Source organism: Arvicanthis niloticus, chromosome 15, assembly GCF_011762505.2.
Source record: "Arvicanthis niloticus isolate mArvNil1 chromosome 15, mArvNil1.pat.X, whole genome shotgun sequence".
NCBI lineage: Eukaryota > Metazoa > Chordata > Mammalia > Rodentia > Muridae > Arvicanthis > Arvicanthis niloticus.
The window spans coordinates 25,388,594-25,409,240 of NC_047672.1; the positions used below are offsets into that span (position 1 = coordinate 25,388,594).

Here is a 20,647-nt window from a genome sequence, read left to right on the forward strand (position 1 = left end):
ACAAAAGGACCATCTCTCTTCAGAAATAACAGGTTGTAATTTGAATATTGAAGACTCAAATTCATCATGATTCCTCTATGAAAAACTGAATAAAGCCCATTTGCACAGGAGGGTGAGGGTACAGTGCCAGCCTGGCTTTAGTCTAGATTTTATTTTTAAGGAATGGAAAAACTTATTCCTAGTGGTTCAGAAAGCAACGGTCAGGGGTGTTCTAAAAGCCATGGATTCCCAGTTGGGGAGGAGTGCTGTCTTAAGTAGTTTTTTACTTCTGTGTGTAGATGGCTTTTGTATTGTGTTTAAGCCGTGTTTTTGTGGTGGTTGAAGGTAGGATTTCCCCAGCCTGTGAGATGGTCTCTTGTGAGAATGTTTAAGGATGTGAGCTGGAATCAGCAGTAGGCCACAGGACTGGTGTCTTGTGGTGAGACTTGGTTCATCATCCTGGTAAGCTTGGTGTGTCACTTGACTTTCCTGTGTTTCAGTCAGGCTTTAGCTGTTTATGGAGGGTTTACTGTATGTCCATTGCTTCTCACAAAGTACTGTGTTTAAACTTCTGTACATGGCTGTGGCTGCTGTCCTGAAGGCTCCACTATGTATATTCACTGCTTGGGATTTCATCAGCCAGTAGCAATGAGAGAGCCACCAATCTCCTTTGCATAGCCTTGGTACTAATAAAACATTTTTACATGTTGCCATGTTTGTGTCTGACCCGAGCCCTGCCATTTTCCATGGGGAGGCGGTCACTGGTTGGCCATGGCCAATGCGGATGGTCCTGCAGAGGCCAGAGCTGTGTGTCTGTTTTGACATCATTCTTTCAGAAGCCTTTGCTTAGAGGGACAGTCTGTCACTCCTGCAGTTTGACTAAAGCAAACCCTGTAATGGTTAACTGTGCTGTACCCTGTTCTTTGAGGCGTGTGCTTTCCTATGGGGATATGTAAACAAGCTTCCCCACAGTTTCCTAGCCAAAGGCCGAGCTGCTCAGATGGCCATTGTTGTCTGTTACTTCTTCAGTTGGAGGCACTTTGTTTATGAAGAAGCTAAGAGACTATGTAGCTCGGAGTGAAACATATGTATAAAATTGGAAATTGCTCATTTGGGGATTTTCCTCATTAGCTGGGAGTAATTGGTGTCAAATTGTCAATTTTCTAGCCATCTTAAAAAGGCTTGACAGACACTTGAGAATTACATGGATGGGTAGATTTGTAATTTCAAGATGAAAATAATATTTATAATTACATATTTCCTAAGTTAGACAATGTATCTAAGTCTGATAGACAGGAACCCATCCTAATAATTAAAGTAGTTTGGGTTTTTTGTTTTTGTTTTGTTTTTGTTTTTTGTTTTTGTTTTTTTTTTTTTGGTTCAGGAGTTACCTAATTTTTCTTCTATATACATACATACATACATCCAGACAGACATCCAGACAGACAGACAGACAGACAGACAGACAGAGATGCTTTGCATTTAAGAGCTCAGCTGAATCATTATGGTAACTTAAAACAAACACAGGAAATATTGGCTAGCAAGTGTGGACTTATGAAGGGCATGTTACTGACTGCTGTTAAGTATGTTGTTTTAAGACTTTATTTCTTTTATGTATATAGGTGTGTATGTGTACCACATGGATGGAGGAGCCCTTGGAGCCCAGAAGTGGGGTTTAGATCCCCTGGCATTGGTGGTACAGATGATTGTAAGCCACCATGTAGGTGCTGGGAATTGAACCCAGGTCTTCTGCAATAGCAACCGATGATCTTGACCTCTGAGCCATTTTTCCAGCCCCTCAAGGACATTATTTATGCTTAAGTCCAAATGTGTTACTTTAGAGCTAATCTGATACGTACAGAGGGACAGCACATCCATGAGCAGAGACCGCTCCTGAGACACTCACTGAGGAAGGGCTCAGGTGACTGGAACATGACCTGAGTGTCCAGTAACTGAAGGAAGCTAATAAAAGTTTCCTGCAGGAATGAGTAAAAGTTCAAGAAAACAAAGATGCTGTCTTGGCTGTGTTATTTTCTTTTTGATTTGAAGTTATTAGAACTTTGATTTCTTTTCTTAGAAGTAAATATGAAAATTTTTACTTCCTTGCTATTTGATGCAAAATAAAGCCCCAGGCTCTAGGCTTTAGATGGCTCAGTGGTTAAGAACACTGTCTGCTCTTACAGAGGACCTAGGTTTGGTTCCTAGCACCCACTCTGTGACTCCTGACCACCTGTAATTAGTTCCAGGGGAATCCAATACCCTCTTCTGGAGTCATGGACACCAAGGATGTACATAGCACACACATGTAGATGAAGGCAAATATTCATATGCATAAATAAAAAAATAATCAAGTCAGAGAAAAAAAAGACTCAGGCTCTGTTCAGTGTAGTGGTGGTGAACATTTTTAAATTTAGCATGTAGAGGATGAGGCAAGAAAATTGAAGTTCAGGGCCAAACTGGGCTATACAAAACAAACAAACAAACAAACAAACAAAAACAATGAAAAAACCCAACAACAACAAAAGAGCACGCTGAGACCTTGTGAACTTGGTACTTTGGATCGTGGAGGACGGTGATCTTGCAGGCAGGGTGCACTTTAGAGCATGTTTGTGTTTCCAGGGATAGCATGCTTATCATGAATGTGTTGTTTCTAAGCTGGACAGACAAAGCACAGAGCCCTGGACCCCAGGATGTCCCACTGGCACCCTCTGGCATTTTTCTCTCTGATAGGCATATGCAGGAGGTGGAGATGCTGTTCAATAGAAACAAACCTGTTCCTGATGTTTTCCTCTGCAAAATACGAGTTCACACCATCCCAACGTGAAATTCTCCATTGAAGAAGTGCCTGTGATGGGCTCTGCTGTCCGCTCTTGCAGCGGACTAGGGTTTGACACTCCTGTCTGGCTGGCTTTCAGCACCTCTAACTTCAGCAACAGGGACTCTAGCGCCCTCTTTTGGCTTCTATGGGAACTGCGCTCACATTTGAACACATGGATGCTTAAATGCACATACAAACAAATGCAAACAAAATTTAAAAGACAAAAATAAATGGATATAAGGACTGGGAGATGGGTCAGTGCTTACAGTGCCTGCTGCCCAAGCACAAGAGCCTGAATTTGAGCCCCCAGCATTCATATAAAAAGCCTGGCCTCATAGCATGCACCTGTCACCCCAGCACCAGGGAGATGGGTGCCAAGGAATCTCTACAGATTGCTGGACAGCCAGCCTAGCTGAATCCGACTGAGATTCTCTGTACCAGCTGGAGACCCTGTCTTAAGGAAAACAAGGTGGGGCACTAGGGGAGATGGCCTAACGGTCGAGAACACATGTAGAGAACCTGGGTTCCATTCCCAACACTCACATGGTAACTCACCACAATATGTATCTCCAGTTCTAGAGGATCTGATGTTCTCTTCTGTCCTCCATGGGTGCCATGCATGCATGTGGCACACTTATATACATGCAGTCACACATATGCACACATGAATGCTCACACACTCACATGCGTGCATGCACACACACAGGAAACACATTTAAGATAGGGAAGAAAGAAGCCATCTCCAGGCTTATTGTGCTTTGACGAAAGGGACCGGACCGGCTAAGCCCTTTGAGTCCTCGGTATTTGATGTGTGGAGGTTTCTATTCTCTATGCAGGACACTCCACGATGGTACTGTGTTTATAAGAGTGGAGATTGTCTTCTATAAGGACAAGACTTTTAGAGGAGCATGGGAACGGGGAGCCTCTGCTACTGGGAAAGATTTGTCTACCTGCAAGGAGAACAAGTAGACTATTTGGGGGAAGGCAGTTAGTTTTGGAATTGTCATTTCTCATGCAGTGTTGCTGAGTCCAGAGACCCATGGAATAGGGGCCTGCTGTAGTCAAGGAAGCTCATTAATTAGAGAATATGGTTGCCAGCTGGTCTGCCTTTTGTTTCCAAGCAACTCTTTGTAAACTATCCTTACAGTGCTGTTTGTCTCCCTCTGCTGGCATAAGTCATTATTGCAGACTGCCTTTCCCCTACCCATTTGGATGTCTAATATTGGATGTCACAAAGCCAAGCCAACAGCGTCACTTTTGAGCCATAAAGTAATGCACTATGACATCACCTTTGCTCCTACAGATAGTGTATTGTGTGAAAGCTTTCCTTAGGACTCTGTGATCAAGTCAAGCCGCATTCCTAACGAGCAGACCCATCTGGGCAGCTTCGTCTTTTTCTAAGTTAATTAATTTTTAATTTTCACGTGCGTAAGTGCTTTGCTTGCATGTTCGTATGTGTTCCTGGTGCCCACAGAAATCAGAAGCGTGTATTGACCCCTAGAACCCGAATCAACAGGCAGTTGTGAGCTACCATGTAGCTGCTGGGAAGCAAACCTGGGGTCCTCTGGAAGAGCAGCAGGTGCTCTTCACCACTGAGCCATCTCTTTAGCCCCTCAGAGCTGCTTTTTAATGCACTTCCATTGTCCTATACTGTGCAGGCTGGATTTAAGGAAACTGTTAATACCCACCCTTGATCCTTGTAGCATCATTAAGATGATGTCACCAGACTGGTTCTGTTCATCTCGGTGCTGTGCATGTCCTCCCTCATAGGCTCAGAAGCTAAAGCCTAGAGGAAGTGCAGCTCCTAAGGTCTGGTTCTGGGTGCGGGGTTGGGTGTCCTAGGGTCCTCAGAGAGAATGCCTGTGTCTAGCAGTGAGTACAGGCTGTTTCTGAAGACCTTTGTGTTGAGGACCTTTCTAGAAATGCTTTATTTATTTATTTATTTATTTTATTCCGTTGGTTGCAGGTACACTGAGCTTTCCGATTGGTCTGTCTCTTTGAAGTCTCCTGCTTTCTTTCATGCTTCCTTTTCGTCTCCCCAGTTCCAACCTGTTAGATATTCTCAGAAAGACTCTACGTTCACGCTCACATGTCACTGGACAGGCAGCTGCTGGCGTCGCCTCTCAGACTGGACATCTCCTAAACTATTGTCCTCTGTCTTTCAAACTAACCTTGTTGAAAGGGAAGTCTGCTGTTTTATCTCTTTTGCTCCTTTAAAGACACACTCTTTATGTTACCTCCATGTTGGGGATTAGGCTTCCAGGCCATTACCTGTTCTCCCTTGGTTTCTTCTGTCTGCTGGGCTTCTCCCTTCCACTGATTTCCAGAGCCAGCCTCTCTTCTCAGTCAGTCAGCCAGTCTCAGTCTCTCTCTCTCTCTTAGTATCTGGGCAAACTGTCCTGGTTTCATACACGTGGTATCACTGGGTCTTTGTGCTTGTCTGCTTAGATTTTAGAAATCTGCCTCTTTGGAGCAGAGGCTGAGTATCCTGGGTATCCAGAGGACGACTTTAACAGCTGCCGTTTAGGATGCTCTGTGTGCAGCCTGGCTCCTCTCTCCACCTCCTACTGCATTCTGCCCCATTAGTGCAGCTACTGTAATCTCTTCTCAGCCTCTGGTAGTCTCTGTTCATCTCACAATTTGATCTACAGCAAAGTCTCTGAAGCCTTTCCAGTTTCCACGGCCTGGATAAAGTGCTCCTTTCCCTATAAAGAGTGCCTCACGTCACAGGTCTGTGACAATGGAGCAGGTGATCTGTTGGAATGGTTTTGTATTGTGGTCTTGCTATTTAATCCCTGTGTTCTTGTTTAATCTTTCATAAGTGTCTGATGGATTCTACTTTATATAAACAGAACCTGGCACCCGATCTGTTACAGAGATGGATGTTGAATTGAATTAGGGTTAGGGTTAAGGTTAGGATGATGGCTTTGCTGGCAGTCTTAGGTCAGTGGTCATGCTCCTCTGGTCATCCCTCAGACCTCATGTTAACCACCATGTGTGCTTTAGCTGCAGATCCCCAGCGTGAAAGGCTTTGATTTCGCTAAGCAACATCTGGGTCAGCACAATAAAGACGACATACTGATTATTCATGAGCCAGCACCACTGCCAGGACCTGTGAAGGACCACACCACACCCTCTGAAAATGGAGATGTGCCGAGCCCAAAGTCAAAGATCCCTTCCAAGAACATCCGACACAGAGGGAGGTTAGTATTGAGCTTTCTAGATTGTTCTCTGTTGCAGAAACATGTTTCAGCTTTCAGGGCTCTTTCAGATATCAGAAATGCTAGTGATGAGTATTGCCTTGGACCAGCAGCCTGGGAGACTTCTCCAATGCTACACATAAACCCTGAAGTGTTCTCTGTCCCTTCTGCCGGGCCTCCAGATCAGGCTGTGTGACGTCTTCTCACCAAATGCGTATTTATGTTGGGTTGCTCCAGATTTGATTATGAATCAGACAGCTAGAACTATTTTCTGAGGTGAATGTTTTAAGCTTTGTGAAGATAATACAAGAAAGAATGAATGAAAAGTGAATAGCAGGTGCCAGCAAGATGGCTCAGCAGGTAAAGGTACTTGCTGTCAAGGGTGATGACCTGGATTTGACCCCTGGAAGCCACATGGTGGAAGGAGAGAACTGATTCCTACAAGTTGTCCTCTGGCCTCCACATAGGTGTTGTTGCATACTTCTCTCTGGAATAAATAGACAGATGTCAAAAAAAAAAAGCAAAAAACAAACAAACAAACAAACAAAAAACCTCTCAAGGGCTGGAGAGATGGCCCAGCAGTTCAGAGCACGACTGTTCTTCCAGAGATCCTGAGTTCAATTCCCAGCAACCACATAGTGTCTCACAACCATCTGTAATGGGATTCAATGCCCTCTTTTGGTGTGTCTGAAGAGAGCGACAGTGTATTCATATACATAAATTAAATAAAAATCTAAAACCAAAACAGTTAAGTACATAGTCCACTGCACACAGTCAGCCAGCCAGGATCCTGTGCTCTACCCACTGGTAGCTGGGACCTCTTGCTTTGTCTGCAGGCGACCTTCAACAAGTCTTCCATCTTGCTTGGCTGTTTCCCAGCTTGCCATGCTGTAACCTTTGCTAACACATCACAGGCGCTCACCCACCCCTCCTTGTCCGTTCCCAGTCTGCTTCCAGTTCCTTCTGTGCAGAAAGCAGAGCTTGTGGAGAATTTTAATTTTCCAAACTGTCAGGGAGGCACTTGCTGCCCTCTGCCTGTGGATAGAGCTAGAATAACCTGAAGAAGACAGAGCCAGGATCAGGCCGTGTGAGGCTTCAGTTCATAGTTTCTGCCTTTGAGGTCTCCCTCTGTCTGCCTCCCCTCGAAATTCAGAACTCTGACTTTTGATTGGCTGCTGGGAGTGAAGAAGCCTATGTCCATACCAATGTTCAACATTCAAATCCATGATGCTACTTCCACCTTGGGGATCTGGCCTAGTTGAAGAATGTAACGGATTGGATGTTGGTGTGTGGTCCTTAGGGAAGACATTAAATTCTGCAGAGAGATGCTCTTTGCTTAATTATTTCCCAGGCCCAGAAGCAGCAAATCAGCAAAGATGATTTAACGTGTTTGTAAAAGTTTTCGAAGAATTGCCTTCTCCCCAGTAGCCTCATGGCAAACAAAAGTTGGTCTTTTAGGTGGATACGTTTATTCTGTTCTGCTTTCCAGTTCTCTCCGTGGGTTCAACCACCTGTGCATCAAAAATACTCAGGGAAAATACTGTTGATGTTGAATTACAGACTTTTCTGCATGTACGCCTGCAGGCCAGAAGAGCACACCAGATCCCATTACAGATGTTTATGAGCCACCATGTGGTTGCTGGGAATTGAACTCGGGACCTTTGGAAGAGCAGTCAGTGCTCTGAACTGCTGAGCCATCTCTCCAGCCCCTTGTCATTATTCTTAAAGCAGTTTGTGGCAGCTATTTACACTGTTGTGCAAGGTGCTGTAGGGATGATTATAAGAGAAGGTAGTTACAGGCAAACACAGTCATTTCGTATAAGAGACTTGAGGGTACCTGTGGCCCACCGATACTGAAAGCCCGAAAGCTGTGGAGAGAGTCCCTCAAGGACACCAGGATGTATCAGCAGTTCATGTTGCTATTGAAGCTAGGGAGTCCTGGAGGCCAGGTGCTCACTGGGTAAGGCTGTTCCCTAGCCAGGTACATCCTGGTGCTGTGTTACCCTTAAGTCATGGAGTCAGATCTCATCGGGGGGTCTTTAGTGTTGTGAGTGTAGGGATCATCTGAAGACTTGGAGTTACTCAGGGAAAACCGGAACTTCCCTGGCCTCCTGGGCTTCTCAGGCTCAGGTAATGCTAAAGCAGGCCAGAATCCCAGGTTCCTCTTCTTTGTAAAAAATCACATATCTCCCTCTCCCTCTCCTTCTCCCTTCCCCTCCCCTCTCCCTCCCTCTTTTCTTCTCTTTCCCTTCCCCTTTCTCCTCCCATCTCCCCCCCCCTTCTTTGCGTGTGTACATGTGTACATGTGGAGATCGGGGACAATAATTCGGAGTCAGTTCTCTTCTACCATGTAGGTCTCAGGGGATCACATACAGGCTTGGTGACAAACACCTTTGATTGCTGAGCCATTATTTTAAAGAGAAAGTTGTTTGTTTTCTTGGGGTGCCAATGATTGGTGCCCAGGGTTTTTCAAATGCTGACCAGTACGCAAACACTAAGCAGATGCTTTTTCATCTGACTTGTGTTAGACCCACCAGATTCGCTGTCTAGAAGTGACCTAGGGTAGCTCTGGGACTTCTTCCCCTCCAGCACTGTTTTCTAGCCTTTGTTGAAAAGCACCCTGCTTAGCTGTTGAGTTAGCCATGCCAGTTTGTCTTCAGGATTGTAGCTGTAGTATGATCCTTTAATTTTGGATGATTTTTCCTGGAAGCCTGCTTCCTGGTGAACCTGTCGATGCTAACCCTTTTCTGTGCTTCTCTGATGCTTGCATCTTTTTTTTTTTTTGTCTGCAGAGTTTCCCCTTCAGACGCCGACTCCACAGTCAGCGAGGAATCCAGTGAGAGGGATGCAGGAGAGAAAACGCAAGCTACCGCCCCTGAGAACAAGGCCCACAGAGCTCCGCAGAGCGGTGTGTCACTGTCTGTCCTTCCCGTGTCCCACAGCCTGGGGATTACCTACCCTACTGCAGAAACCAAACTTAAAAAAAAATCTATAAAAATGGACAATACAGGAGTTGTGCTGAGTTTCTCAGCCTTGATAGTCACTTTGATCCCTATGCTGGTGTCTCCTTTAAGGAAAGGCACAGGGGAGGAGACTAGGGCTTCGGTGACTGGTGTCTTAAAGCTAGAAATTCATTCTCATTAGTGTCTAAGCGGGATAAGAAGAATTTAATGGATACTGTAGTGCTAAAACTGTCTGTCGACAACAGTGACATTTTTTTTTGGAACCAGTTTCAGGATGTCACTGTTGGGAAGATGTTTGTCTGTCAGGGGGGTTCACACCCATCCAGTGTGGTCTTGTTTCTAGATCATTCTCCCAGCAGGTAGTTGGGTATAATCAGATGACTTAGCCATCTTTGCAGGCCAGGCACAAAACAAAGGTCACTCCCACTGTCAGTTCATTGCTTTGGGTCTAATACCAATTAAACAACCAAACCAAACAGACACCTATGCCCATAGGCCTTCTGTGCCCTGGTAATAGTCCTTGGGTGCTGGCAACATGTCATGGTTTTATTTTATTTCATTTTGGGTTTTTGGAGACATAGTCCCATGAGGCCCAACTCTGTCTAAAAATCTGAATCCTCCTGATTTCACCTTCTGACTGGTGAGGGGACAGACATGTTCTGCCATGCCTGGCTGACAGCTTGGCTTCATAGTTTTGTGTGTGTGTGTGTGTGTGTGTGTGTGTGTGTGTGTGTGTGTGTTTGTGTGTATGTGTATGATGTGTGTATGTGTATGGGCACATAGGTGCCATGGTGCCCATGTGAAGGTCAGAGAATAACTAACTTGTGGGAATGTTTTCTTTCCTTCTAACGCATAGGTTCTAGGAATTGAACTCAGGTTGTCTAGCCTGGTAGTGAGTGCTATTACCCACTGAGCCACCCTGCCTGGGCCTCCAGTAGCTTGACTTCAGCTTAATAGGTTGTTTTAAATGAATCTGCTCTTGGTAAATTGGCTGGGGCTTTGTTTTTATCTCAGGATCCTGTTTCAGCCCTTTAGACATAAGGGATTTAGTAATGTTTTTTATACTTACTGTTTTGGAGACTTTGGGTCTTGGTGGGGACTTGGGTCCTGGAAGTGCCAGCTCAGGCTGGCCTGGCACTTATTATCACCAGACTGGCCTCACAGTGACCTGTGCCTAGTGCTGGAATTAACGGCATATGCCAGCATACCCGGCTACATTTACTTTAAAATGTTTTGTTGTTTTAGATTTATTTTGTTTCATATATACAAGTGTTTTGCCTGCATGCATGTATTCCCTCTATGTACATGCAGTGTCCGTGGTGGTCAGAGGGGGCATTGGATCTCTTGGAACTACAATTTTGGATGGTTGTGAACCACAGTGTGGGCGTTGGGAACTGAACTCAGATCTCTGTATGACCAGCTAGTGTGACTAGCCTCAGAGCCATCTCTCCAGCCCATTCTCACTCTGTCATATATTTCTTTGTTTGAAAATACAGCACAGACCGAACAACATTCTCTAAATGGAGGAGTCCGGACCAAGGCCCAAGAGACTCTTGTGCCCCGACACTCACCCCCAGGGCCTTGCAGGTCCCTGCCCTGCCCTGCCTTATGAGCCTGTCACTCACCCTGCCACCCCTCCCTGCTGGCTCTTTTGTAATGTTGAGGAAATACCCCCTTAGACTAAGGGAAGAGTTTTTTTCTTGGGATCCAGTTTCACAGAGTCTTAAAACTTACTTAGCACCATGGTAACCCAGGTGCTATGTTTCAGATAGGCGGGATTAAAGTCTTGTTTAAATCCTGGGAAAGAAATATTTGAGAAAGGAGAGGAGAGTTGTAGCCTTTCTCAGTCTCTGCTGACTGCTCACCCTAGTTAGCTTGTGCTGTCCTTGTGCTCACCTCTACCCCTTCTGACAGAAGCTCCCCAGTGTCTCCTATGAAGGGAGCAAATCCAAGCAGCACTGTCAGCATACCTTCAGAATTCAGGCTGCTAGAAGCCCCCTGCCCGTGAGGCAGGACAGTGAGTTGGAGCTTCCTGGGAGTGCCAGGAGCTCAGGTGCTGCTGCCATAATTGAAAGCATGATGCTCGTGAAGCCAGAATCTATGTGTTATGTCTGTGTTCTGGAAAGATAATACCAACTCACTTTAAAGCTCCCATCTGCTTAGAAGTTGCCATAAGACAGCTTTGGGGCTACTGTAGGTATTTTCCTTTTTGCATAGAGCTTCATTAAATACAGTATATTTACGTGGAGTGCATGGAAAGAGGGATGGGGGGTGCGTACACTCAAGACTCTGTTGAACATGCTGGGCAAGTGCTCTTCTCTAGCTATACTTCTAGTGCCCTCCCTTTTAGAGACTATGGTGTCCATGTTGCCCAGGCTAGACCCCAAACTAGCAGTTCTCTCTTGAGTGCTAGGATCACAGGTGTACCCCACAGCACCTAGATTGTTTCTTAAAATTTACATAAAAGTCCTTTTTCTATATCATGTCATGTGAGTGGAGGAGGTTGTTGAGAATTATCAGGAGCCTCGTTTTTTGGACCAGTGTTCCTTGTCACCACTGCATATGGCACACCCAGTGGCTGGCTTTAGGATTCCTGGCGTGCCATTTTCAGTCCCCCTCTTGCAACAGAAACTCATAAAAGACTGTTCTTCATGTTTTGGCAAATTCAGACTTGATTTTGTTCCTTGCCCTGTCACTTTGAAGCTGGCTAGACTCTCACGCAGCCCTTGTGGCCATCTTTGAGACTTACAGAGGTGACTAACCGACAGGGTCAGGAATACAGCTGATAGAAATGGACCGTCAAGTGCTTTCTGGTGGGAAGTGGGTGCTGAGACAGGCTGTGGCTATGTAGCTCTGGGTGACCTTGCTACAAGACCTGGTTGGCCTTGCACTCCCAGAGATCCACTTGGATCTGCCTCCTGGGTGCTCGCATCAAGTGTCTACTCTGTCCCCCTCCTCCAGGGCTTTCTTGATGTTCTCACCCGTGCACTGTGTGATTCTGGAGTAGTTAGATCTTCATTGACTTGAGTTCCACAAACTCCAGGTGTGAGCATTTCTCCCGGGGGACTGATAGGACATTTATTGGGGCACCTGATAAGGTGTTTGCTAGGTGAAGGAACGCATTGTTTCAACCAGATTAGGTACATACATATATATATGAGGTATGAAGTAATTTTGGAGGCTCACTTCTGAAATGCCTGACATCATTAAGCACAGTTCTCAGTTTCTCACGGAGGCAATTCCCAGAGGCCTCCTTAAGGAAGAATATTATAAACTGAGCCGTGACTGCCGACAGTTGGTCCTCATTTGGGGTTTTCCCTGAGCATCTGGACTGTGCTTAGTGTCAGGGATGAAAGTCAGTGCCAGCCTCACAGGATGTGGCTGGGGGGTCACCAGAGTTAGCAAAGGTGGGGACTGACTGTGTGTCTGTAACTGATGAAACTCTTTCTTAAAATAGTCTTCCATCAAAGCATTTCGGAAGTACCCTTCCTCTGCCATTGTGTGTAGCTGACATCATTCTGTATAACCCTACATTGCCTCCTTTTGGGGGTCTTAAACAGCAGAAATTATTTTTTTTTCCTTTAACTTCAAAATTTTTCTTTCTTTTAATATATACCTATAACATAATTTAAAAAAAAACATTTTTAAGATTTTTAAATTTTATGTGTATGGTGCTTTGCCTGATTGTATGTGTGTGCATCATACCCCGGTGCCCAAGGAGGTCAGAAGAGGGCATCGGATCCCGGGAACTGGGGTTCTAGTTACAGATAGTTGCGAGCCATCTTGTGAGTGCTGGTAACCTGAACCTGGGTCCTCCACAGCACTGCAGCTGCTCTCCCAACATTATGTTTTAATATATTATATATGAAAATGCAGATGCATATCCTTTAGAATGGTGGGATCGTTACTTGCTGTGTGAGATAGTCATCACAATGAACTTGTTTTTATGTGAGAACACTTGAAGTCTCCCACAGTGCTTAGAAACGATTTACATTTGTTTGGTTGTTTACTGTGTGTGTGTGTGTGTGTGTGTGTGTGTGTGTGTGTGTGTTTGCACATGCATGGACACACACATGTCCTAGCTACGATGCATAGGTGGAGCTCAGGGGACAAGTTGCAGGAGTCATCTCTCTCCTTTCTGCAATGTGGGTTCCGGACCCAAGCTCAGGTTGTCAAGCTTGGCAGCAATTATTTTTACCTTCTGAGCCATCTTGGGCAGCCACTTCTTGGCTATTTTATGGTAGATAACATTTATTGTAGTCAATGATTTCTTGAATGTGTGGTGTGATTTATATTATTACTTTTTAAGAATAACTTCCAAAGAGAAATGCTTCCAATGTCCTTATGTGCCTTAAGGCTGGTCTCCTCAGGTACTCATCTCTGCACATCTCTTACTCTCCCATTGGTTGTTATTATCTAAGTAATTTTTAAATTGTATAATATGTAGCATATGTATACTTTAATGCACAGTTAAAATTCCCTTTCTAGGTATTTTGGAAGGCTGGGTCCTGGACAGTACAGGAACTGGGGGATTTCTTTTGCTTCCTGCCTTTACCCTACAGCTTGGCAGAGAAGCCTGAGGTGGACGTTCCTTGCCTTGAAGTCTGGAAAGCCTGAAGTATTCACGTCTAATTTGATGCCCTCTGGTGTGGCTCTAGTGCCCTTAGCTTTTGTCCCAACCCCCCCTCCAGTACAGTCAGCCCCTCCATATCCATGCTGTCTGTATTCAACAACTATAGATCAAATATATATTTTTAAGTCACATGTATGTTACACGAAGGTGTAACCTTGCTTGTCACTACTCTTTAAATGTTAATGTAATCGTTAATGTAGCCTTTACATTGTATTAACAGTCGCATATAATTTAGGGGTAATTTAGAGCTTACAGGACCATGTGCTTGGGTTGTATGTTCAGGCAGATACTGCACCGTTTCTTAGAAGAGACAGTCCAGATGATGGACTTTGGTAGCTGCAGTGTCCTAGAACCAATCCCTGCCCCGTGCAGAGGGAAGACTTCAAAGTGTTGCTTCCACAGATAATTGTTGGCATGCTGGTGGGTGCCAGGAGGATAGTGGATGCTCAAAGCTGCTGTAAACATTTTCAGTGAAGATTCTATAAATGGCTCACTGACTCGATGAACAGCTTCAGTCTCCAGCCCCCCCCCCCTTCAGACAAGGTTTCATGTAGCCCAGGCTAGCCTAGAACTTGATATGTAGCTGGAGATGACTTGAATTTATGCTCCTCCTGTTCCCCCATCTTCCAAGTGCTAGGTTTTCAGGTGTGTGCCCAGCTCAGGTTTGTGGCTGTGGACACTGAAGCCGGGCCTGATACATACTATGGAAGTGCTCCTCTCTCTCAAACGAGCTTCCCTTTTTTTGAAGAAGATTTTTAACTACGTGTAGAAAAAACAGTAGAGTGGTCTTTGGCACACAGTATCACAATGACTTTCTAATATCCCTTCTAGAGGCATTTGTAGTGTGTGTGTGTGTGTGTGTGTGTGTGTGTGTGTGTGTGTACACATGACATGTATGGACATTATAAGTCAGTTCTCTCTGCCTCCTCATGAGATCCAGGATTGAACTCAAGCCATAAGACCTGTGCACAAGTACCTCTCTCTCTCTACCTGCTGAGCCATCTCACCAACCCTCATTTGTAATTTTTTAACAAAGTCAGAGAGATAATTTAACATAGACCATCTTCAGTAACCTAGAGAGATTTTAGTTGCTTTGGTCAGAGACTGGGCCCAAGGGTACTTTCAGGATGATGCACAATTCTAACTGCTGTTGCTGCTTTCTGGGGCTTTCCTGCTCATGTTCCTCCCCTTCTGTGCAGGCGCCCCCCTGCCCAGTTCAGGGAATGAGCAGCATTCCTCAGCCTCCATCTTCGAGCACGTGGACAGGATTTCCCGAACCTCAGAGGCCAGCCGGCGGGTCCCCAGTAAGATCCAGCTTATTGCCATGCAGCCTATCCCGGCTCCACCAGTGCAGCACCCTGTCCTGGCCGACCGAGTGGCAGAGACCAACAAAATCAACAAGGAGGTATTTGGTTTTAATGAAGGTGCATTAATTTAAAAGCTTGTGTCCTAATCCAGTCAGTGTTAGAAGATGAGTGAAGGTCCTGTACCACTCTGGTGTACCCGGTTCAGAACACTACAGGCTGGTGCCACTCAGGCCTGTGACCCTCACCCTGCAGGCTGAGACAGAAGTCTCACTCCGGGGATGCTCTGGCTATAAGGCCTCTCTCACTCAGAATCAAAAAAACAAAACACAACCACACTACACACACACAAACACACACCTATATTTTTTTTTTATTTTTTTAATGTTTTATTTATTCTTTGAATATTTGGTACACGCATACAGTTTATCCATCCCCCCGCCCCCAACTCTCCCCAGATCCCCTAACCTATCTCCCATCTCCATGCTGTCTTCTCATTGCCATCAATAATAAGCCTGGTGCACTGGGCATGCACACGGGCAGCTTAGCAGTAGCTACATCCTTGAAGAAAAGGTGTCTCTTTCTTTCTCAGATATCATCAACTGTTTGTAGCTCCTATGCCAATGATGAGGCCTCTGGAGCCTTCCCATGACCCATACATAATAATTTTTTTTCAAACTGCAACACTACTTGGGGACAGTGATGGATTCTGACAGGATGAGCAGAAGGCACTGAAGCAGCAGCCCTTGAGGACTTGCTGCCTCAGCTGCCTCTGGCTCTGGATCACTGGCTTTTGCCTGCAGATGACTGGGTTTCTTTAAGCAAGTGATCATTAGTGGACAACTGGCTTTCTCCCACTCAGTGTAGGCGGTGGCCATTCTTTGTCACCTCCATGGGTGCCTCCATCAAGCCTACAGTGCAAGTGCACAGAGTTGGAGAAATGGAACATCTCTGAAGGGGCTTTGCAGAGGAAGGGTCCCAGAAACCTGAGAAAACACAGGAGTGATTGTTCTTGCTGTCCACCACCCACACTTAGATCCAGTCGGCGCTGCGCCACAAGTCAGAGATTGAGCACCACCGCAACAAGATCCGCCTGCGTGCCAAACGCCGAGGCCATTATGAGTTCCCAGTGGTGGATGACCTGTCTTCTGGTGACACCAAGGAGCGACACCGAGTATACCGCAGGGCACAGATGCAGATTGACAAGATCCTGGACCCTGCAGCCAGTGTGCCCTCTGTGTTCATAGAGCCCAGGAAAAGGTAGGCTGGGGCCCTAGGGACATGGTGGACAGGGAGACTAGACACAGGGCAGGAAGGAGACTAGAGCCTAGGACAGAAGTCCTGGTCGAGTTCAGGTGACAGTCTGTGACAGTGAATTGAAGAGGTTTCTGTAGAGGTAGAGTAGGCATGCAAGAAGTGGAGAGACTCACTCCTGGGGAGGGAAGAAACTAGGGAGGAGGGGGATTCCTAGTCTCCACATCCCAGAGTTAGCAATCAGATTGCTTTCCTCAGTCTGATAAAACCTGCACCAACCTCTTCTTTGTCCAGCCGGTTTCCTGACCCTCCTTCACTGTTCCTGTCCCTCCTCTTGCTTTTCACTTCCCTTGCTTGTCTTCATCGTCTGGATAATCACGGTCATGTGGAAGGTCTCTGTGTTTGTTTTCCCACAGCCTCCTAGAGTCTTGGGTTCCCCCTTCCCATCTGCCAGCTCCTGGCCCATGTATAGATGTGTTTCCTGTAAACACACTGGGGCTGGATGAATAGCCAGTGGTTACGAGCAGTAACTGTTCTTCCACAGGACCTAGGGTTAATCCCCAGCATCTTCCTGGTGACTCTCAACCATCGTAACTCCAGTGCCAGGGGATCCAACGCCCTCTTCTGGACTCTTTGGGAACCAGACACACAGCCAGTTACATAGATGCACAGATGTGTGTAGACAGAACACCTACATACGTAAAATATTAAGCTTGTCATTCTCTGTCCAACTCTGTACCCCTGAGGAGGCGGGGCCTTCCTCTCTACTGTAGTTCTGTCAGTGACCAGCCACACAGACAGAGCTGTGACTACAGTGGGTGGCTCTCATCTTCCCCCACAGGCTCACCTGCAGCCAATTTTGGCCCTCAGCCTGCAGCAGGGCTGGTACTTTCTAGTCTCTGCTCATGTCCCTCCTCAGCCTCAGGTCTGTTTAACCATTCAGGTAACCTGGAAGATATTAACCCCTCTTGGCTGGGCCTGTTGCTTTTTGACCGGCTCTGCCATCCTGAGTACAGAGTGCTTTTGTTATCTCTGCGTTAGGTCTGCTCCTTAGAGAGTCCAGACCATGGCTGTTACTTTGTCAGAATCCCTGGAGCTTTTTCTGTGGTAAGGCGACCAGCCCTGTGAAAATAATTTCTGTTTTTCCTATCAGTTCACGGATGAAACGTTCTCCTAAGCCTCGCCGGAAACACCAGGTCAACGGCTGTCCCGCTGATGCGGAGAAGGACAGACTCATCACCACAGACAGTGATGGCACATACAAGCGGCCCCCGGGGGTGCACAACTCTGCCTACATTGGATGCCCAGTATGTAACAACAAACCCTTGGGAAACATGGTGGGGGCTCTGGGGAGGGTGTCTTGGTGGGAGAGGAGAGTGCACAGTATTGGCTGCCGCCCTGTACAAAGTGGATGCCAGGACAGCAGGCTGTGCAGCACCCCGAGTAGATGGAGTTGGGCACCTGAGCGGTGAAGCCAAGGAGCTGCTGGGTGACATGATGACCAACCTCTGCATTCAGAATGGGAGCTGGTTGACAGTGATTGGAAGAGCACAAATGTCCAGGTTCTCGCTCTCTCTCTGTGCTCACATGGGTGTTTGGGTTTCTTGGATGTTTCCTGTTTTGTCTGTATACCTCCACACTCTCATATCCCCAAGGAGCTAAGGAGAGAGTGAATCACTCAGTTCAGCCTCTATCCAAAATGTCGGAGGCCACACTGACTCAGATACTGAATATGTTAGAATGTTTGTGTAGACTTTATCAGCTGAGCATCCTGGTAGGAAAGGCTACAATTTGAAATGTTCAAAATCCAGAACTGAGTGTCATGTCAGCTCAAAAGGTTTCTGATTTCAGATCAGGGATGGTCAACATGTGTGTGTGTTATACATATGTGTATGTATATATCTCTCTATATATATATACTTGTTATGGGAAAAGAGCTTACTGTGAATCCCAGGAGAACCTGATTTTTCAGTGGAAAGGCACACAGACAGCTTGAGGTGATGAAGGCAGACACTGATACATTATACACTGACATATATACACAGGCTCCATACAGGAAAAGAGAAACCTAGCTTCCCAAGGGACTGTTAGCAAGAGACACAAAGATGCCCTGGGAAAGAGAAGGGGAGTCTGAGGGAAGCAGCTCACCAGCAGCCGTGGGGAGCATAAAGGACTCAGCCGTCCTGTGCTGAGCAAACTTAGAGAGCCAGCTTTGCTTGTGTGACGGAGCAACAAGCCTGTCCTCAGAGGAGGTACCGTGATATAAGACACAGTAGCCCTGGAACACTGGAAACTGTTTATTTGAGGATTCTGGTTTTTTTCCCTAAATGACACGTAACTAATATTGAAAAACATTCAAAAAGTTTATAAAAATGTGGCAAACACCATACAGACATTGACTAAAGTCTGATTTCATCAAGATCGTCAGGAAGAAACCGGTTCCTCTCTGGGAGGTCAGTGAGCTCTGGCCTTTTATAACCCCTCAGGAGGGTTCGTGTGAGCAACTGTGGCTAATTATAGATGCCCTGTAGAGCAAAGGATCAAGTAGTTTCTCTTCCTTTCTCTGACCATAGAGGAACACACACACACACACACACACACACACACACACACACACACACACGCACCAGCTTTTCTGGCAATAGATGTGTGTTCTTGTTCTGCCGGAGCCTTTTGGAAGCATGTGTCCAACACTGGTGGTGTTAGGTTCAGTCTGTAGAAACTGTCCTTGTGGGTCTTCAATATAATGACCTGGTGCTTTTGTAGAACTAGTAATAGAAACCGAATTCCTTCCTTACCCATACAGGCTTTCCTAGCAGCCTGGGCTCATCTTCTCAAAGGCCTTTCTTTTATAACCCCTGCAGGAAATGCTTGTTTCCAGCCCTCGAGTTCCAGCCTCCGATTGAATTCTCTGTAGAGTTTGGTTTTCCTTGTACTCTTCATTGATCTTCATTGGTGACCAATGCCAGGCTTCCCTTGTGGTGTCCTGGACCCTCCTTTTGGGTTTAACCTAATTTGGGCTATGTTGCCCAGGCTAGCCTCAAACTCCTAGCTCAAGCAATAATCTTTCTGCTGGGATGGCAGGCAGAAAACATGGTGCCTGTCTTGGATCTTCCTTTGTTTCCTCCATTTTCACCTTTCACAGAAGGTGCAATGGTTTCCTCAGAGGCCTTCCTACTTTGTCTCCAAGGGCTGCTCTTCCAAACATCCCCTGCTCAGAAAATACTCCCTGAAATTCTGTGATATGTGTTTTAAAAATAATGCTTTTCTCAGAGTTTGCCTTTTACTCACTAGACTTTTTTTTTTTTTTTCCGTTAAGACCATATGTGTACTACATAGTTTTAAATTATCTGGAATTTTCCATTTTTCCTCTCAAAATAAGCTCTCCTTGAGGACTGTCCTCCGAAATCCTCAACCCCTTCTATCCAGTCATCTCTCAGGTTTAGACCGGGAAGACTTCTGCCCCTGGGCCACATCTAGCCTGCCGCTGTATTGGTCAACACTGGGCCTTTTTGTAAGCCAGCCACACCCTTACTTGCATGCTGTCTTTGGCTGCTTTTTGAGTTGGGTTGTGACAGACTTTTATGACTTGCAGAACCTAAAATATTTATTGTCTGATTCTTGACTGAGAGTGTTTGTTGGCTCCAGGCCTGCTGGTGCTCATCCTCAGTCCCAGCTGCTTAGAGGGTGGCAGCCAAGCAGTTGGCTTGAGCCCAGGAGTTTGGAGGTAGGAAGAGAGAGGCCCTATCTCCTTAAAACAACGTCAGCAACAAAAAGCTACAAGGTTGTTGACCCCTTACTGTCATGTAGTGTCCAAACCAGATGCTCCTGAAGAGAAAGGAAGTTCTATTAATCATTAAACCAGGGCAGCAGGCACAAATCTAAACCAGGATGTGAAGTCAGTCTTTTAAGAGCCCACTAAGGACTGAAAAATAGCCACTGCAAGACATGACCTACAATGTCCTGTGTATGTCTGAAGAATGACAGGGGCAGAAATCTGTTGTAAAATGCTGTCCTCTGGGCATGACATGACCATGGCCATCTGAGATCAGAGCAGCTGTGTTTATCCTGAGTATCTCAGGAGCAGGCCCAGGAAACTCAAGGCTTTTCCCTTAGGATTAATCATTGCCAGGATGAAAATTTTCCTGCTGTCTGTCAGTTGCCCATGCCCCTTTAAGTCTCACTTCTGTAAGGAAATCCAAGTTAAACTTGGCTTACCACACTACACTTAAGTAGGACTGATTGTGTTTTTGGTACCCTATCTGGGATGAGCTGGTGGTTGTCTGTGTCTGAATGAATCAGCACTGAAGCAGAATGGGATCAGCAGATCTAAATTCAAGAGACTAGAACTTAAATTCGAACCCAAGCTTCCTTAGGAAACCTTAACTCCACGGGTTTTCATTTGTTGAGTTCCGTCCCTATGTGATGGTGAGACGCAGGAAAGGAGACTCTTGACTTTCAAATTCTGAAGAGGCAGCAAGGAGACAGAGGCGTGG

At 45.9% G+C, this 20,647-nt stretch overlaps 1 protein-coding gene across 4 annotated transcripts in view; it reads left to right on the forward strand.

Moving 5' to 3' along the window:
- The window catches only part of Kiaa1549 (KIAA1549 ortholog), a 131,056-nt gene that overhangs the window by 89,625 nt on the left and 20,784 nt on the right, over positions 1-20,647 (forward strand). For all 4 annotated transcript variants that reach the window (XM_076913533.1, XM_076913534.1, XM_076913531.1 and 1 more), the window contains exons 11-15: positions 5,804-6,000; positions 8,790-8,905; positions 14,793-14,998; positions 15,934-16,157; positions 17,305-17,458. In XM_076913533.1, coding sequence (XP_076769648.1) covers positions 5,804-6,000; positions 8,790-8,905; positions 14,793-14,998; positions 15,934-16,157; positions 17,305-17,458 — 897 coding nt within the window. The remainder of the gene's footprint in view (positions 1-5,803; positions 6,001-8,789; positions 8,906-14,792; positions 14,999-15,933; positions 16,158-17,304; positions 17,459-20,647) is intronic.